The 16,334-nt window shown below is 46.0% G+C and overlaps 1 protein-coding gene across 16 annotated transcripts in view; it reads left to right on the top strand.

Annotated features, from left to right (window-relative positions):
- LOC147129098 (calcium/calmodulin-dependent protein kinase type II subunit gamma) overlaps positions 1-14,464 on the top strand; it is a 36,235-nt gene extending 21,771 nt beyond the window's left edge. For 2 of the 16 annotated variants that reach the window (XM_086016550.1, XM_086016547.1), the window contains 10 exons: positions 2,509-2,549; positions 3,090-3,173; positions 5,298-5,342; positions 5,436-5,490; positions 5,665-5,745; positions 8,696-8,845; positions 9,976-10,051; positions 10,145-10,239; positions 10,482-10,718; positions 11,591-14,464. In XM_086016550.1, coding sequence (XP_085872676.1) covers positions 2,509-2,549; positions 3,090-3,173; positions 5,298-5,342; positions 5,436-5,490; positions 5,665-5,745; positions 8,696-8,845; positions 9,976-10,051; positions 10,145-10,239; positions 10,482-10,714 — 860 coding nt within the window. In that variant the 3' untranslated portion in view covers positions 10,715-10,718; positions 11,591-14,464. The remainder of the gene's footprint in view (positions 1-2,508; positions 2,550-3,089; positions 3,174-5,297; positions 5,343-5,435; positions 5,491-5,664; positions 5,746-8,695; positions 8,846-9,975; positions 10,052-10,144; positions 10,240-10,481; positions 10,719-11,590) is intronic. The other 14 variants (XM_086016554.1, XM_086016551.1, XM_086016561.1 and 11 more) reach the window with 11 other exon arrangements.
- Positions 14,465-16,334: the final 1,870 nt, after the last annotated feature.

Here is a 16,334-nt window from a genome sequence, read left to right as displayed (position 1 = left end):
TCTCCCCGCCCCCCTCTCCTGTGATCTGTTTTAGTACTTACCATACATGCCTCCATGATGGAATGCTTGAATCTAGGGCTGAATGATAAAGGTTCTGATTTTTTTTTTTCTGTCTTTTATGCCATTGTATTATAGGAATTTTGTTTTTCCAGAGCTGTACAGATTAGCAGTTTGGCCCTGTGGTGTTGCCGTATGGCGAAAGAAAAGCATTTAATATGAAAATGATTGCAGTGGCAAGTTGGTTGTAATTTTGTTTTTGTGTGTGCTTGTAAGGATCCAGCAGAACAGTACACACATTCCTCACAGTCCTGAGGTTTGAAAGTCAGATTTTTTTTTTTTTTGTGCCCTGTGATTGGCTTGCAACCAACCACTTGACTTGTCACCCAACGTGAGCTGAGATGAGCCCCAGTTCTTCCCAGGCAAAGTGGGTAACAAAAACATTTGAGCCCCCCTGTTTTAGAGCTTTGTGCAGATCAGGTTGCCCCACGTTTGTCGTTGTTGCTTATTTGTGTTCAAATCAGCAGCTGCACGAAAAGCTCCTTCGCCTGGCTAGTAGTAGTGTTTGAAAATGGTGTTTTATTATATTGCAATCCCATCCCCAATGCAACGAATCATTCAGCCCTACTGCAATCAAACACAGAACACACAATGGCATGGATTCGCTTGAATCGGCAAGTACTAAAATCAGATGGCTCTCATCCCGCTGGGTGGGAATGTGCGCTGAAGGTCGGCGATTCCGATGGTGGCTCCATTAGATTTGAGCGCAGGACGGTGTAGAGCGCAGCGGGTTCTCCGTCACCGTTGTCTGCCAGACGGGAGGATCTGCTTTGCTCTACACTGCGTGTATCAGAGTGCATATTGAAGGCGGATTAGAACATGTGAAAAGGGAGGCAGGTGTTGCTTTGGGAATGTCTGAGTGGTGCGCTGAGATTCCGGCGGGTGCTTGTGAAGGTTTGATTGTCAGCTGTGGAGCCCTTGAAACGTTTGCGGGCTCCCTGGACCAAGTTGCCTGTTTTGTAAGTTTTTTTTTGTTTTTTTCCCCCTCCTCAATATAAAGTGTGACATGAGCTCTCCTCTATTGTTTAGCGCTTGCATTTCCTTCCCCGCGGATGGTATCACTCATCACTGCAATATCACTGATACTGTAACTGCTTCCTTGCACCCTTTTTTCAGACTGTAGCCCGGATTGTGACAGCTTGAGCATCATGTTGCCTTTATTATTATTATTTTAATTTATATAAGCCTCAATGCCACACGGCACGAGCGTGAATTGTGTTCCATGCAGGAGCGTTTTGCCTTGCTGCCTCTCGCATGTGTGGCTACAAGTACAATGGAACCTCTAAGCTCAAACGCAATCTGTTCAAGACGCTGGCAACTTCAGATTTATTCACGTGAATAATGGAAAAGGCGTTCACCCGTTTCAGCGTAACACCTTTATGAAAGGTACACGCAATGTTTTCCACAAGGCATCGTTTTTAGGTTTGTAAATACCTTAAAGGTGCTTTTATTTTTATATATGTATATATATGTGTATATTTAATAGAAAAGTAGATGAGCGCATCATTATTTCAGTGTGTATACTTTTGTGACATTTTTGTAATGCGGGATATACCATCATTCCACATGCTCAACTTTCGTGGCATTCAACATTTAGAGGTTCCATGTATTTTGTCGATGTTTTCAGGGGGGGGTGGCGGCGTCTCTGCCGCTCTCTTAAATCCACCCCTTGCACCCTCCGCCGCCTTCTGAACTGTGGCACACCTCCACAAAGTACGGCGAGGGTGAAGGGGTGATTTTTAGCCAGCGCATGAACTCTGCTCCCGGATGGCTGAAGAATGCCGTGACACTGGTGATCAGGAATGTTTTTCTGTGGTTGCTGCATGGCAAGGTTGAGATAAAGAGAAATGAAAAGCCTGTGTACCAGCAGCTAAGAATACAAAAGCATGACTTTCCACTAATTTTTTTTTTTTTTAAAACAATTTTGCCACCTTTCAACTCTGTGCCCCTTATCTTTGATCTCCTGTGTTTGACCCCATTTACTCCCCCCCCCCTACTTTTCCTACTGGAAGGTAAGAAACACAATACTGTTTTTGTGTGTCCTAAGACTGTCGATTGAAAGGTGACCCGGGCCCTTTAAGAGAAATCAATGATTAGACATTAAACTAGCTCATGGCTCTCCTTTTAGTCGTGCTGGGGTCCTTCATTGCAGACAGGAAATGGATTCAGGAAGTTTACTTTTGCGCTCAGGTTTCTTCTCGCATCCCCAGGTGACGATGAATGGATTATGATGGGAATGGGTTGAGCAGTTAGCCAACAGTACAGCCGAGATAGGAAGAAAAAAAAAAAAAAAAACACACAGTTGACATCATCCTGACGTTTGCTGCCTTTGCGCTTTTCCCCCGTAAGAGTCGACCGTTCAACTCATTGCCAAATGTGGAACTCAATTTTCTGTCCGTTTCTCTCCCTTTCTTTCCTCCTCTTTCCCCCTATTCTCCATCTCTTTCACAGCATGCAAAAGTTTACTCAACAAGAAATCCGACTCTGCTAAGGTGAGTTTGTCTCGTCACCATGACGCAAAGCCCCCCGCCCTCACACTCATTGAGTTGATTGTTCCTGTACCTTATTTTAGCACGCGTGTCCACTCGTTTTAATTGACTCTTTTGAGAAATCCTTCATGTCCTGAGACTGAATGTCTTTTGTTCCACCCCCTCGATGTAACAATCAGTCCTTGCGCTTTTAAAGATTCAGATCTTTTTATTTTTTTATTTTTTTTTTAAGTACTTTTTCACTGCTCTCTTTTCCAAGAAATCCATCTTTGTCCGCTATTAAGCATCATTCCCTCGTCCCGCCTACCTCGCTTCCTCCTCCTCCTGCCCCTGGGGTCTCTGTGCAGTTAAGTGGTAGAGGCATAGAGAGTTATTGAGGCAGTAAAAAGGATGATCTAAAGGCCATTCTGTGGCACTCACCCTCTCATTTGCCCTGTTAGCTCTCAACAGCTTGCGAGCCTTGACTAACATTAGCCCCATTTCCTAAAAGGCGTATGATTCTAATCTGTGTGTTCACCCTGAGTGTTTGCGTTCTTGTCCCAGCCTTCCACCAACAACAGTAAGAACAGTATAGTGAGCGCCATCAATGCCCTGAAAGACAGCAACATGGCAACCAACGCCCAGATGGTACAGTAGGCCCGCCGCAGTGTTGTTGGTCCCTGCATTTCAACCTCCCCCAATTCCCCCCCCCACTCCCCTGTAGTCTTTTGTAGTGCCATCATCATTGATTTTGTGACTGATTGTCATCCTTGTTCATTCGCCATTCAGAAGGTGTTGCACCCATCCTCCATAGGCTCCCCACCGAGGTGCACATGTGCTTCCTGAATTCAAGATACACAAAAATGTTAGGCCCCACCACTGGCTGTCTTTTTTTTTAGAAAGCCATTTTTACAGCAGGCGAGTGTAACAATGCATATGATAACTTAAAGCGGAAGTCATGCCCAAAATGTTTTTTTCAACAATATGTTCCCAGCAGGCCCACTAGTTGAAACACGGCATTCTGATTGATTTTGCGTTTGTGGAATATAAATCAAGCAGCAAAACGCACTCGTTTTTAGCCATCTCTGGGTGCGGCAATTTTGTCTTCTGTCGACTGAAAATGACATCACAGCGACCAATCACAGCTGCCATGTTTTCGGAATCTGAGCCGTGATTGGTCGTTGTGAGCAGTTGTGATGTCATTTTCAGTTGACAGAAGACAAAATTGCCACCCCCAGAGATGGCTAAAAAAACGAGTGGATTAACACTTACTCCACAAACGCAATATTTATCAGAATGCCCCTGTTTCAACTAGTGGGCTTGCATAGAACATATTCTTGAGAAAAAAAAATGTTTGCGTTGACTTCCGCTTTAAAGTGTAGTACAGGGGTAGGTCTCTTTGATCTTGGGCGGGCACCAGCAAGAAATAGGAGAACCGGAGGTTGGAAGGGACTTGGTCAGCAAGTGTGTCCGACCAGAGGCTCTTGCGCGGGCAACGTTCCGAGTAGGCCTGAGCGTTTGCCCTGCAGCTCCAACACCAAGCACTCAGAGCTGGAAAAAAGAAAGAATATTGGAAGGGAGTTGGTGAGCATATGCATCTGACCTGAGGCAACCTTTGGATGGGCAACATTCCAAGTAGGCCTGAGCGCTCACTCTTGAGCTCCACCGATGGGCACTTGGAAGGGGGAGGAAGAAAAACGAACCGCAGCTAAGGGACTTGGTTAGCATCTTTGTCCCACCCCCGTCTTTTGCTGGCAACATTGTGTATAACCTCGGCCGTTCCCCATGGAGCTCCACCAGCGAAGAAAAAAACAAAAAAAATTCTGCAAATCTAATGATGGCTTAGGATTTTTGGATTATTGTGAAACCTGGCTCCCACACCTTGGATTTTCTGTTGTAATATTTATCAACTTAACCAGAAGAAGAGCATTTGTGACCCATTACTTCCTTTCCTTAATGAGATACTGATGACATTTAAATGTCAGGATGCACATGTTCACCTTGTTTTGAGGTCAAAGGAGCACAATCTCCAAGATGGCGTGTCAGTACAGAAGTGTAGTCTGGGTTCAACCCGCCATGCCTGCTGATTTTTGTTCTACAGTGTTATCCGGATCCGTGTTGTATTCTGCTGTCCAACTTGTCAAGCAACCCTTTTGCTATCATCTGCTAACGTCATCTTATACTTTTCTGTGCTCGTCTTGACTTCCTCCTCTCTGTAACGCGCTAAACCTGACCCTTGTGTTGCTGCGCTGTTGTGGCTTGTTATTTTTCGGGGGACAGCTAGCACGCATTGCATCGTGCCGCTTACATAATGCGCAATCTGGTCTGTTTGTCAACCAAGGTGGGGAGGCAGGTGGGAAAAGTCCCTTGCCTCAATTCTAAGGTTTAGTTGAGTCCCGATGAACCAATGGACGAGCAACTTAAAAAGGCACATTTCCACCAAGCGGTCCAGTTCAGATTGCCTCGCTAGGGTTTGGAAGGGGTAAGTCCCCATCTTGTGTTTACATTTGTGGGGTTTGTAGGCGCGATGGCACTAGCTTCATCCACTACATAAATGGTGTGACTTTTCAGTGAGCTGGCAATTAGGTAAGGGGTCTTAACAGAACATGTACCGCTTTTCATGTATGCTAGCAGTTTGCAGGTTATGTTGAACCAAACCGTCATTGTCTTTGGTCCATCATTCACTGACTGAACAACTTGGTGGAAACGTTTCAGTTGAGCATGTCAGCATGACTGATTGTTTTTTTTTTTGTTTTTTTTTTTGCATGGCAGGAGTCTCAAAGCACAGTGGTGCACAACCCTCCCGATGGCGTCAAGGTGAGATGCACGCATGTGTGGAAAAAACACAGCCACTTCTCACCTGTTGCTGTAATACCTGTGCCTTTTTTTTTTTTTTGTGTGTGGCCGCAGGGATCAACGGAGAGCAACGCCACCAATGACGAGGAAGAAATGAAAGGTAGGCAAGGTAGTCCCATTTGCTTTTGACGGTTTTTATTTGCTTTCCCATCCAGCGAGGCGTTGGTTATTTTGGGCGGCGGGTGTGCGGAGACACGCTCTTGACCGTGTGTTTGTACATGTTGTGCGTCTGGCCGCATTGTGCGTACGTACGCGCGGGCGTGTGTGTATGTGTGTGTTCTAGCGGACGGTTCAGCGCTGAGTCTGAGCAGCGCCACCGAGGAGATGCCCCCACTTCTGGCCTCACCTCAAAGCTCACCTGCCAGTAAGTTTGCTTTAAAACAGGAAGCTTTGTGGTGGAGCTAACAACCAAGCCCTGTGAAACCTCTAAACCTCCCAACCCAGCACCCAGCACCCTCACTTCCTCCCGCAAACTCCCACCGTAACTTCCTCTGGTCACCGGCAGTGATGTGTCGCACATTCACTCACTGTCACCCGCCAAGCTGCGGGTTCCCACTGCTTTTGCCGTTTCTATACGTTTCATGCTTCGGAAAAGAAATAATTGATCACAGCGTTCCCACAGCTGCTTCAAAACTTTAAGGGCTTGATTTAGCAGGATAAAATACTTTGAAGGGCTTGGTGCTGCTTTGTTTGCTGCGTGGCAGTATACTAAAACATAAACCTGTGCATAATATTTTTTTCAGTCTAATGTGGTCTGTTTTTATTTGTGTGAAACAAAACGATCTCTTTAGTCTGGATTTACAATGCAGGTCATTTTTCCCAATTTTGTCTTGGCTTTTTTTTTTTTTTTTTTTTTCCCCTCAGTCTCGTGTTTACAGACAGAAAGCAAAAACAACCCGCATGCGCAGATGCCCAAATTGCACGTAAATAAGTACACGAGCATTAACGCTGGGCAGCAACAACGCAGAAGTAAACATTAAAACATAAACAATACAAGTCATAAACGTTTAGTTGGCCTAGCTTGACTCTTGTCTCATCTCTAATGTTGCATATTTACGCCACCTTTTACGGCCTATGCTTTTGGTGTAGTTCACGTTTACAGCAGGTGTTCTAAAACGTTTATTGGTTTTATTTGCCACTACATGGGTGTGTATGTGGCACCCATCTGTGCATTGACACTACACTCACTTTGACAGATACCTGATACATTAGCTTATCGCAATAGTGCCACTTGAGAGCAAAAAATAAAAATCGAAATTGTCACATGAATCGTTTAGTGTAAATTCAGTCTTAATGCGATACAGTAAAACAATATATATTTTTCCTGCTAATGTCATTTGGGCACCGTAAAAAGCTGGAAAACTGAGCTTGATTTGGGGAAATGGTGTATGAACCCTGTGATCAATCATGATTGCGTCGTCCTCACAAAGAGACTTTTGATGTTGCGAAATAAATGTGATAGTTGAGTAAACCTGACTAGGCTGGCAAGCGGTCTACGATTTGGATGACAAAGACTGATGGTGAAATCCTCACCTAATACATTTGGCGGTTGACGTCATCATTTGGATTTGATCAAGCAAAAATGTACGCATTGACTCTAGTAGTCATGTGTGCTGCCGCATGCTTCTTCGCTGCGCGGAATACAATAATTGGATTTTCCAGCCGAGGCCCGATCCGCTCTGGCGGTGTCAACGTGTTCCCAAATCGTGTCATGAAATGTCATCTTGACCAACTGTGGCTGCCTGAAAATTATATTGCGGGGGGGTGGGGGGGACAGGGGTAGACGTTAAGTCCCTAACTTGTGTTGAGACCCTCTGCGCTACTGAGTACTCTCAGCTGTGGCATACACTCCTAACACAAAGCAATTGAAGCCGTCACGGCCACTGTGGGAACCCTGAAGTGTGTGTGTGTGTGTGTGTGTGTGTGTGTGTGTGTGTGTGTGTGTGTGTGTGTGTGTGTGTTGTGTGATCACTGCATTTTCCCCCCTTGTTCCTAATATGACAGCTCCAGCTGGACGACGTCCTCACCCCACCTTGCACCGCGTGCCCAGGAACCTTTTCACACCCACTTTTTCCACAACTCTCTCCCCCCAACCGCTCTGCTACTGTTAATATGTGCTTACTTAATGTATTTGTTCTTTTTTTTTTTTTTTTTTTTTTTTTAGAAAGACCTTTTAGGGATGATACATACCATAAATACTATTGTTTGTCTGGTCACTTGCTGCCAGGCGTACTTCATATCATATTCATGACTGCCATCCGTCTTCTGTACCTGTGTTCGAGGGAGCAGTTGACTTTAAATGAGAAGTGGGGTACACCAGGGCTGGTGGCCAACCAATCGCACGGCCCACATGAACAGCCATTCACGCTCACATTCATAACCACACCGGCAGGTCAATTTTAGAAAGTTGACAGGAGCAGACTGACAGGAAGTCTGTATTATTTATAAACTATGTAGTGTACAGAAGTGAAAGTTAAAAACGGCGCCTTGGTTGCCGAAAGCAACTTTTCCCTATCCTTCGTTTCTCGATTGGTATCGTCGTGCATGACTTTCCTCACTTGACTATAATGGCCTTACACTTGTGGTTTATAGCACCACCTGCTGCACTGGCATGCACTGGACTGGACTGGACTGCCTGCCTGCGTCGTAGTATTATTTTAGGATATAGCCTTAATCTTGTAACTCACCTCTATTGTATTCTGAAGGCTCCCTGCTAATCTTTCCCCCCCCCTCTTGTCAGAAACACCTGCACGATACACGTCCCCCTCCGTCCCTCCCTCCCCCCTCCAAGGTGCCCCCTTACCCGCAGGCAACGCCATCATCTCCGTCTGTCCTTTCTCCTCAGAGGACACAGTTTCATCGTCACAAGCGCTAAGAGCAGAGTGCGCAGGGCCAGCAGTTACATGACTTGCACGTCATAATCGGAGCTGCGCTCATCCCGCTACCAGCTGCCATCTCCAACCAACCGCCCCCCCCCCCCCCCCAGTCGGTCTATGCGTATCATTTGTTCTTTCAATTGGCAAATGAAAATGACATTTTTTGTTTTAATTGAACATGTAAAAAGGAAAACATGACAGGTTTCATCATTCGAGAAACAAATAATATAATCAGTCCCTTGTTCTCATTTGGACTTTTAATTGCCCATTGAAAATGGAAAGGACAAATGGTTCTCCTGTGCACCCGCTTGTTTCGAACAAATCTTTGTTTTGCTTTTAACAGCATGAAATGAGCATTTCAAGTGTTTTCCATAACCTTCCGCCGGTCTCCATCCTCCCGTGCATGTGTGGCTGTTGACCATCCATTGTTTGTTTCAGTACCGCCGCATGATGTAAAGCGCATGGCTTGGAACAGCACGGGCAACAGCGACTCAGAACTGTCCTGCGCGCCCGCCGCCGCCGCCGCCGTCAACACCGCTCCAGTAGGGGGCAACAACTCTGCCGCTGCTCAAAGCAACGTTAAGCAGAGTAAGAGCACATCAGACACTAACCGACCACCTTGCCTGTCTAACAGCCCGCCGCTACTAACTCCACCCCCTGCTGGCCACTGCAGTGCTCACCAGGTCATGCTTTGAAATAACTGAACTAGAGCCCAATTTGAAACCGTAACCTTGGTTGGAAACAGTCATTTAAAATGCTTAGCCAGGTCTGAAGCTTCCATCAAGTAGCAGAAGAGCATCTTGCACCCTGCCCTGTGGGGAACACATACACAAATGCGCCAAAAAAAAAAAAAAAAAAAGGGCTTGAAACCATATTTTTAAAATCATAACCTAGTAATGTTGAAAGCCTAATGTGAAACCCTAACTTCAAACTTTAATCCGGATTGAAAGTTTTATTTGAAGCTCTAACTTGTTTGAAACACAAAATGTGAGTGCACACCCCAACCTTGGCTTGAAACCAAAACCCTTTTTAAAAATGTTAAATCAGGTATGACACCATACTTTGAAACCCTAGCCCTGATTTGAAACCCTATTTCGAAACCTATCCCTGGCTTAAAACCATACTTCCTAACCCTGCTTTGAAATCCAAATTTGAAACTTCAAACCTTTACTCAGGCTTGAAATCCTAATTTCAAACTCTAACTCTTACTGTTGAAATTCCTTGTTTGAAACTATAACCCAGGCTTAAAATTCATAAATTTAGAAACCTAACCCAGACTTGAACCCTTTTCTCATAACCGGTCCCAGGAAGTTTGAAGCATGCAATTGTCTGAAAAGATAAATTCACTTTATTTGTGTGGGCCACTCAGGCTTCTTGTCCAACTTCAGATTGATGAATCAAATCATTGATCACGAGGAGTGTCCAAATAATTGTGTCCATTCGCCGACCAGTTCCAGTAGCCTTTGCTGGCGTCTGCATTTGTGAAGTACGGTGGCGCCCCCTGTCAGTGTTGCCTGCTGATGACCAACTGACAGACGGCGCATTGCAGAGAGAGAGAGAGAGAGAGAGAGAGATCGTATTCAGTTGCCGGTGTCTCGCTCGTTCAGCTAAGCTTGCTTGTTAGCATTGGTGACCCGGTCTGTGACTACCCCATCCCCTCCTCACCCCATCCCCCCAATCACCCCCCCCCTCCCTTTCTCCGTCTGCCGCATCCTCAGCCCGCAAGCAGGAGATCATCAAGATCACCGAGCAGCTGATCGAAGCCATCAACAACGGCGACTTTGACGCTTACACGTGAGTGCCCGCCCCGCTTTGATGCTTTACTTCTCGCCGTCTCTTGATTGTCACACCTCTTGACGGTGTCGGTCCCGCTCGTTCCCCGCGCAGGAGGATTTGCGATCCCGGCCTCACTTCCTTCGAACCCGAGGCTCTGGGCAACCTGGTGGAGGGCATGGACTTTCACAAGTTCTACTTTGAAAATTGTGAGGCCACACTCTTTTGAAACGATGCTCTTGAAACCCTACTTTACAACCCCGATACTGTCTTGAAACCTTACTCTGTTTCGCCTTTAACAGAAGTCTGTCTTTGTTTTTAGCCTCGTATCATTATTTCTCTTGGGACGTCATCGTTTGAAAATGTCCTTGATGTTTAGCCGCCACTAGTTGAGAGCAGCACTAACAACCCCTGCCGTGTGTTTGATCCCCGCCTGTCCGGCGCGGCGCAGTGCTGAGCAAGAACAATAAGCCGGTCCACACCACCCTGCTCAACCCGCACGTGCACCTGATCGGCGAGGACGCGGCGTGCATCGCGTACATCCGCCTCACGCAGTTCGTGGACTCGGGCGGCCGTCCGCGCTCCAGCCAATCGGAGGAGACCCGCGTGTGGCACCGCCGCGACGGCAAGTGGCTCAACGTTCACTTCCACTGCTCGGGAGCGCCCGCCGCGCCACTACAGTGATCAGGTACGCCGCGCGGAACCTTGCCTACACTTTACTTAAATGGGAACTAAACCCAAGATGTCAAAACTTTATATTTTCACTGGGCATCGTCTTTATTTGATGCTTTTCACTTAAAACGGAAGTCAAGTCAAAAAAAATCTTCAGACTAATATGTTCTATGCGTCCGTACTAGTCTAAACACGGCAATCTGTTGTTTGTGGAATATGAATTAAGCAGTGAAATCCGCCCATTTTTATCCATCTCTGAGGGCAGCCATTTTGCCACTTGCTGTCGACTGAAAATGACATCACAGTTCCTCGGGGCTCAGCTAACGACCGTCATGACCCGGTCATGTGACGTTCGCAAGCTGAGCCCATGGGAACTGCTGTGATGTCATTTTCAGTCGATAGCAGAGGGCGGTATAATGTTAAAATGGCCGCCCCCTGGGATGGATAAAAACGGATGGATTTTTCTGCTTAATTCGTATTCCACGAAGGCAATATTAATCAGAAGGCCGTGCTACAGGCTGGCCTGACCGGACTTCATATTACCATTAACGCGACGCCATCCCGAAATCATGTTCCAATGATGATTTAATGCGCTGAAAAATTAATAATTACGCTGTCATTGATTTAAAATTGTATAATACGCCACAAGCTCGCCAGTGTGAGTGGCTAGCAGCTAATGATCGTAATTATTAACCCTACTTTGAAATCCAAGCAATAGTTTGAAATCCTAACTTTTTTTTTTTTTTTTAAATGCCTAAGCTTGAGCTGAAACCCCAACCATGGTTTGAAAACCTAATTGTTAGCATTTGCCTTTTTCAATTTTTTTTTGTTTCTTTGTTTCTTAATACTACAAAGTGACGTTGCGTCCTGGTGTCATTTGTTCTTCAGTGGTCCTGAGCCTCCACTGTGTCGGTGGAGGCGTTTTGGGGGGCAGTTTTTTTCCGGCGAGTGTGTTTGGGGAGCCCGACCCCCCCGCGTGGATCGGCTAGCGCCAGGAGCCCGGCCGGGCCAGACGGCATCCCTCTCCGCGACCACCAACACCCCCCCGTCTCCTCCTTTGACCCCCGCGGGGGGGCGCCGGCCGAGCACAAGACAACGCCCGGCCCCCCCTGCCGCCCGCCCTACGCCGCCACCCCCTCCCCCCATGTGGGATGTGATGCATGCATCTTGGCGCCCGCCTGACCGCGGAGGGCGCGTCTTTGCCCTCCCGCACCTCCCCTCGGCGGCCGTCTTTGTTCAGCCCCGCCCGCGCCGGACGAGGTGTCGCGGGGGAGGAGGCGACTTACACTTGTGACAGTTTATGAGTATGAGTTATGAATATACTGTGTAAATTATGACTTAGATGTTCCAGAAAACCACCAAAACCCCAGCAAGCATTTATCTTGTCTGTGTGATGATGAGGGGGGAGCGGAGACGTTGACGTTTTGTCGCGGCATGAAAAGCGCTTGTGACCCGCAGGTTTACGAAAACGAGAGAACGAAGGGAGCGTGCGGACGAGTCGGAGCGGGGTGACGACGAAACTTGATATCATGAAGCACCAAAGTGTAGAACTTTAGGCTTTTTACGTGTTTTGCCCGTTTTCCCCTCCCCCCCTCCCCACACTTTGGAAAGCCGATTTAAGCTCGTGTTGTGTTTTTAGCGTCCTGTGACGAGCCTTTACCTCGCTTTATTTTCTTTTTTTTCCTCCTGTTTTTTTGTCCGACCGGCTTTGTTTTGGAAAGCACTTTTTAGAAGTGAAAAAAAATCAAATAAATTCAGAAGAGGGATTTTTATCGTGAGTTTAAAATCGCTTCCTGCGCACGTCCTGTCCTGTCTTGTCCGTATGCAGCAGTGCGGGGGGGGGGCGCACCGGGGAGAGTGGGGAGCCGCCTCACGTGAGGCGATTGCATGCGTGCACAGACCGCCTCGTCCTCGTACGTCCGCCCTTTGCCTTCCTGTCCGTATTTTTCCTGTTGGGGCCTGGTTTGTTGCTTCTCACTGTGTAAATACAGTGTGTGTATACTGTAGATGTATGTAGAAACGTGTATCATATGTACATGCATCCTGTGCACCACAATTGTTCCTTCGAGAGTTTGCAGGTTCCATTTTTTTTCATTTTGATTTTTTTTTTTTTTTTTTAATGTTTTCGGCGGCCCTACACTTTGCATCCCGCCACTTTTTAAACATCATACATACAACACGCACGCCTGGTGCTGTGTAACGTATCCGCCCGACCATGTAGTGTGGTCTCCACCCGCTCCAATAATGTCATCTGCACACGCCCCACAATGTTGTGTGAGCCACACCCACCATATAATGTGAACCACGCCCACCCCACTATGTTGTATGGTCTGTACTGCCCCCAACAACAAGCATTGTGTTGGCCACGCCACGTCACTATTTTGTGTAATGCAAACCACGCCATCACGTTGTGGTCCTCACGGCCTCATTGTTGTGTGAGCCAAACCGCACCATCATTTTGTGATCTTCCCCCATCCCACAATGTTGCGCGATCCGCGCTACCGCAATGTCATGTCCCTCACAATGTTTTATCTACACCCATCTCACTTTTTTTGTGATTTGTACTTAACACACGTGTGGTCCGCAGCGCCTTGCAATGTGGGATTCTGCTCCCATCCCATAACGTTGTGATCATCACCCGCCCTACAACGTTGCGCGGTCCCCGGCCACCCGACTACGTTAGGTGCACCCGCCCCACAGTGTTGTGATCCACACTGGCCCAAAAATGTTGTGATCCGCACCACCACGCCACAATGTTATGTGTTCCCAGCCTCACCTGTCGTGATCCAAACCGGTCCGAGACATTGTGATCGACACAGCCTCATCTGCACTAAGCCACGCCCACATTGTTGTGTGCTCTTTTTCCTCACAACTTTGTGCCTGTCTACCCCTCCTACCTTTGATGTTGCCACCATTTAATTTTTTTTTTTTTTTTTTTTTTTTGCTACTCTTTGTCGTCGGCCGTCAACTTTTTGTCGTTTCCTTTTATTTTATTATGTTTTTAGTTATTTGCCGAGTTGCCAAGCTGGAGTTCTGCACGTGATCCGCAGGAAGTGAGGCAAGGAAGTGAACGTGACACACACATATACACACATGCACGGATTTAATTACGATTGCGTCCTAGAATCCGCCCCCTGGTGGTTTTAAAATGAATCGTGCCTGCTCAATTCTGGAGGTGTGTGGGGAGGGGGGGGTCTCTAAAAGAGATATAGCGAGCAAGAGCACTAGTTATTATTATGCATGTTTCAGTTACGCATTTCTACCATGTACCTACCTGAATGAGGATGGAGCTCTACTAGTGTTAATATTATGACGATGACGATACTTGCATCTTTTGAGATTTCCTCCATCTCGAATGTGACTAGGTGACATGAAAAATAACCTTTTTTTTTTTTAATCAGAAAAAAAAAAACAAACCGAAGGGAAAAAAAAAAAAAAAAAAGGATGCCGGAGCCGACGCTTGGTATGAGGCCCTCGATGTTTTTTCCCCCTGCGTTGTTTATGGTATGATATTTGGGCTGCGCTTTTTCCCCCCCCTTCCCCTTCCACTCTCTCCGCCACCCTTCCCTTACTTTTCCTTACCCAGCTTTCACGCGGATGCTGGAGTTTTTTTTGCATGATCATGATGTACAATGAAATAACAACCATTTGAATTGACGACTATAAAAGTGTTTGTCTGAGTGTTAGTTGGTCTTCATCCTTAGCTTTGTTATTCTTCAGACTTGGATCTTGAAAGTATTTAATAAAAATACTATTTCAGCACCCCGCTCCAGACCCGTCCCCCTCATTTGCGCCGCCTCGGCGTGGTCTTTTCAATCATGTGGAGTCCTTCTGACCTCCAGACCACCTTTTATTACCACTTTTTATTGAGACAGATTGTGCTCTAAATCAGTAATTGGGAGTTTATTTCTCTAGACATTACTGTATGGAGACATATGCAGTTTTTCAACTTTTAAAACAAATCCTAGCTGTATTAACATGTCCGACATTCTTTTTTCAAATGATCAAGAGTTACAGGAATATTTTTTACGTCCCCTGACATGCATTATAGAGATTTAATTGGATTATCACATACATCATTTCATCACCAAGCACTTCTTAATCTAGCTGTGTGGCGCGTAACATCACTAAATCAAAAATCCAACACTACCACATCTGCAATTTAGCTAAACATTATTAGAAGACAATGATGAGAAGCTAATGCAGCTCTGCTTACCTTTTGACTTTGACACAATCCCCACTGCCGCAGCACTGATAGATTTTCCAAACTAGGCAGCTCGCTAACGATTTACTGCTTGTTTTAATTTCACACTTTGAGTGGTCTTACACTCCAGACAGAATTATGTGTGTGCAAGATATTGAAAAGTTGATTTTCCGTAATACATCATCCTTAAATGTCTGCTGACACTGTCTTTCAAATCAAGGTTCCACTCTGAATCCGACAACAAACTACAGATCACATGACATCTCTGGCAGAGGTAATAGTAGCAACAGTGTATAATTTGGCTTCCATACTTGTCTGTCATCCTGTTAAATCCAAATAATCCCCTAAATAAAAAGGCCTCGACCACTCGACGGTTTCTTCGTCACTCGCTGCTTCCCTTCTCGGATCTTGAGTAATGGCGGCGGTCTTATTTTTGACAAAGGTGTTATTTATGACGTCGGTCCGCGGGATGTAGGACAAATCCCCTGGTTCATCTGGTGGCCGTGATTAATGAGCCCCAGCGCTTTTTTTTGTTCTTTCTCAAAGACACACAAAGTCAAAGAAGTCTGCAGGGAGTCGCTCTGGTTTGCTCGCCGTGAACTCCAAGTCAGAGAAAGGTCGCTTCACACTGACTGGGAAGCCAAGAAACTGACTTGTCAAGCAGAAAGAGCTCAAATTTTGGTAAGCGTAAGCGGTCTTGCTTTGACAGGATTTGAAAATCATCAACTGTAGGTGTAGCAAAGTGCCGTACCTGAGATCAAGGTACCGATTTCGATACTGGCAGCGTCTGGCACACATCAGATGGTTTCCTGTTTAAAATCAGTCCTGCTTCTTGTTTTGACCGAGCAAAAAGCTCCAACAATGTCAAGATCCCCCTTTCCAAAGTCGTAAGACTACGACTGTTGGACGCTTGAATGTTCATTGTTATGGATAGAAGCAGAAGCGGTAGGAGCTTTAATGTTCATGTGCCGAAGCAGAAGGGTCTGTGTGGAATGGGCGATGGAAACTTTAATGTTGATTATGTACAGTGTAAAAGCAAGGGTGGTGGATGTTCTCATGCTATGTTCTGACAAAGTGAAAACTGATTGATTATGTTCATAAGCCTCAATATTGATTTTGTACAGCAGTTGAAAGTAGGTGGTGGCCTGCTGATGGAAAGTTGATTATCTACACAATCAGAAGCAAAAGTGCTGGAAACTTGAGTTTTGATTATGTACATAATAGCTAGTCGTGGACGATTTAATGTTGATCAAATTATGTTAAGAAGTGATTCCTTTAATGTTGATTATGTCTAGAATCAGTAGCCAAAATGATGGAAGCTTGAATTTTGATTATGTACAGAATTGCAAGTGCTGAAAGCTTTAAAGGATACCTTAATGTTGATTATCTTTAGAAGTGGTTAACGCTTTAATATGCTGATTACGTTAA

Source organism: Filicampus tigris, chromosome 19, assembly GCF_054856515.1.
Source record: "Filicampus tigris isolate MCC_2025a chromosome 19, RoL_Ftig_1.0, whole genome shotgun sequence".
NCBI classification, from domain to species: Eukaryota; Metazoa; Chordata; class Actinopteri; order Syngnathiformes; family Syngnathidae; genus Filicampus; species Filicampus tigris.
Note: the sequence above shows the minus strand (reverse complement) of the source record. Positions and strands in the feature narration are given on the sequence as shown.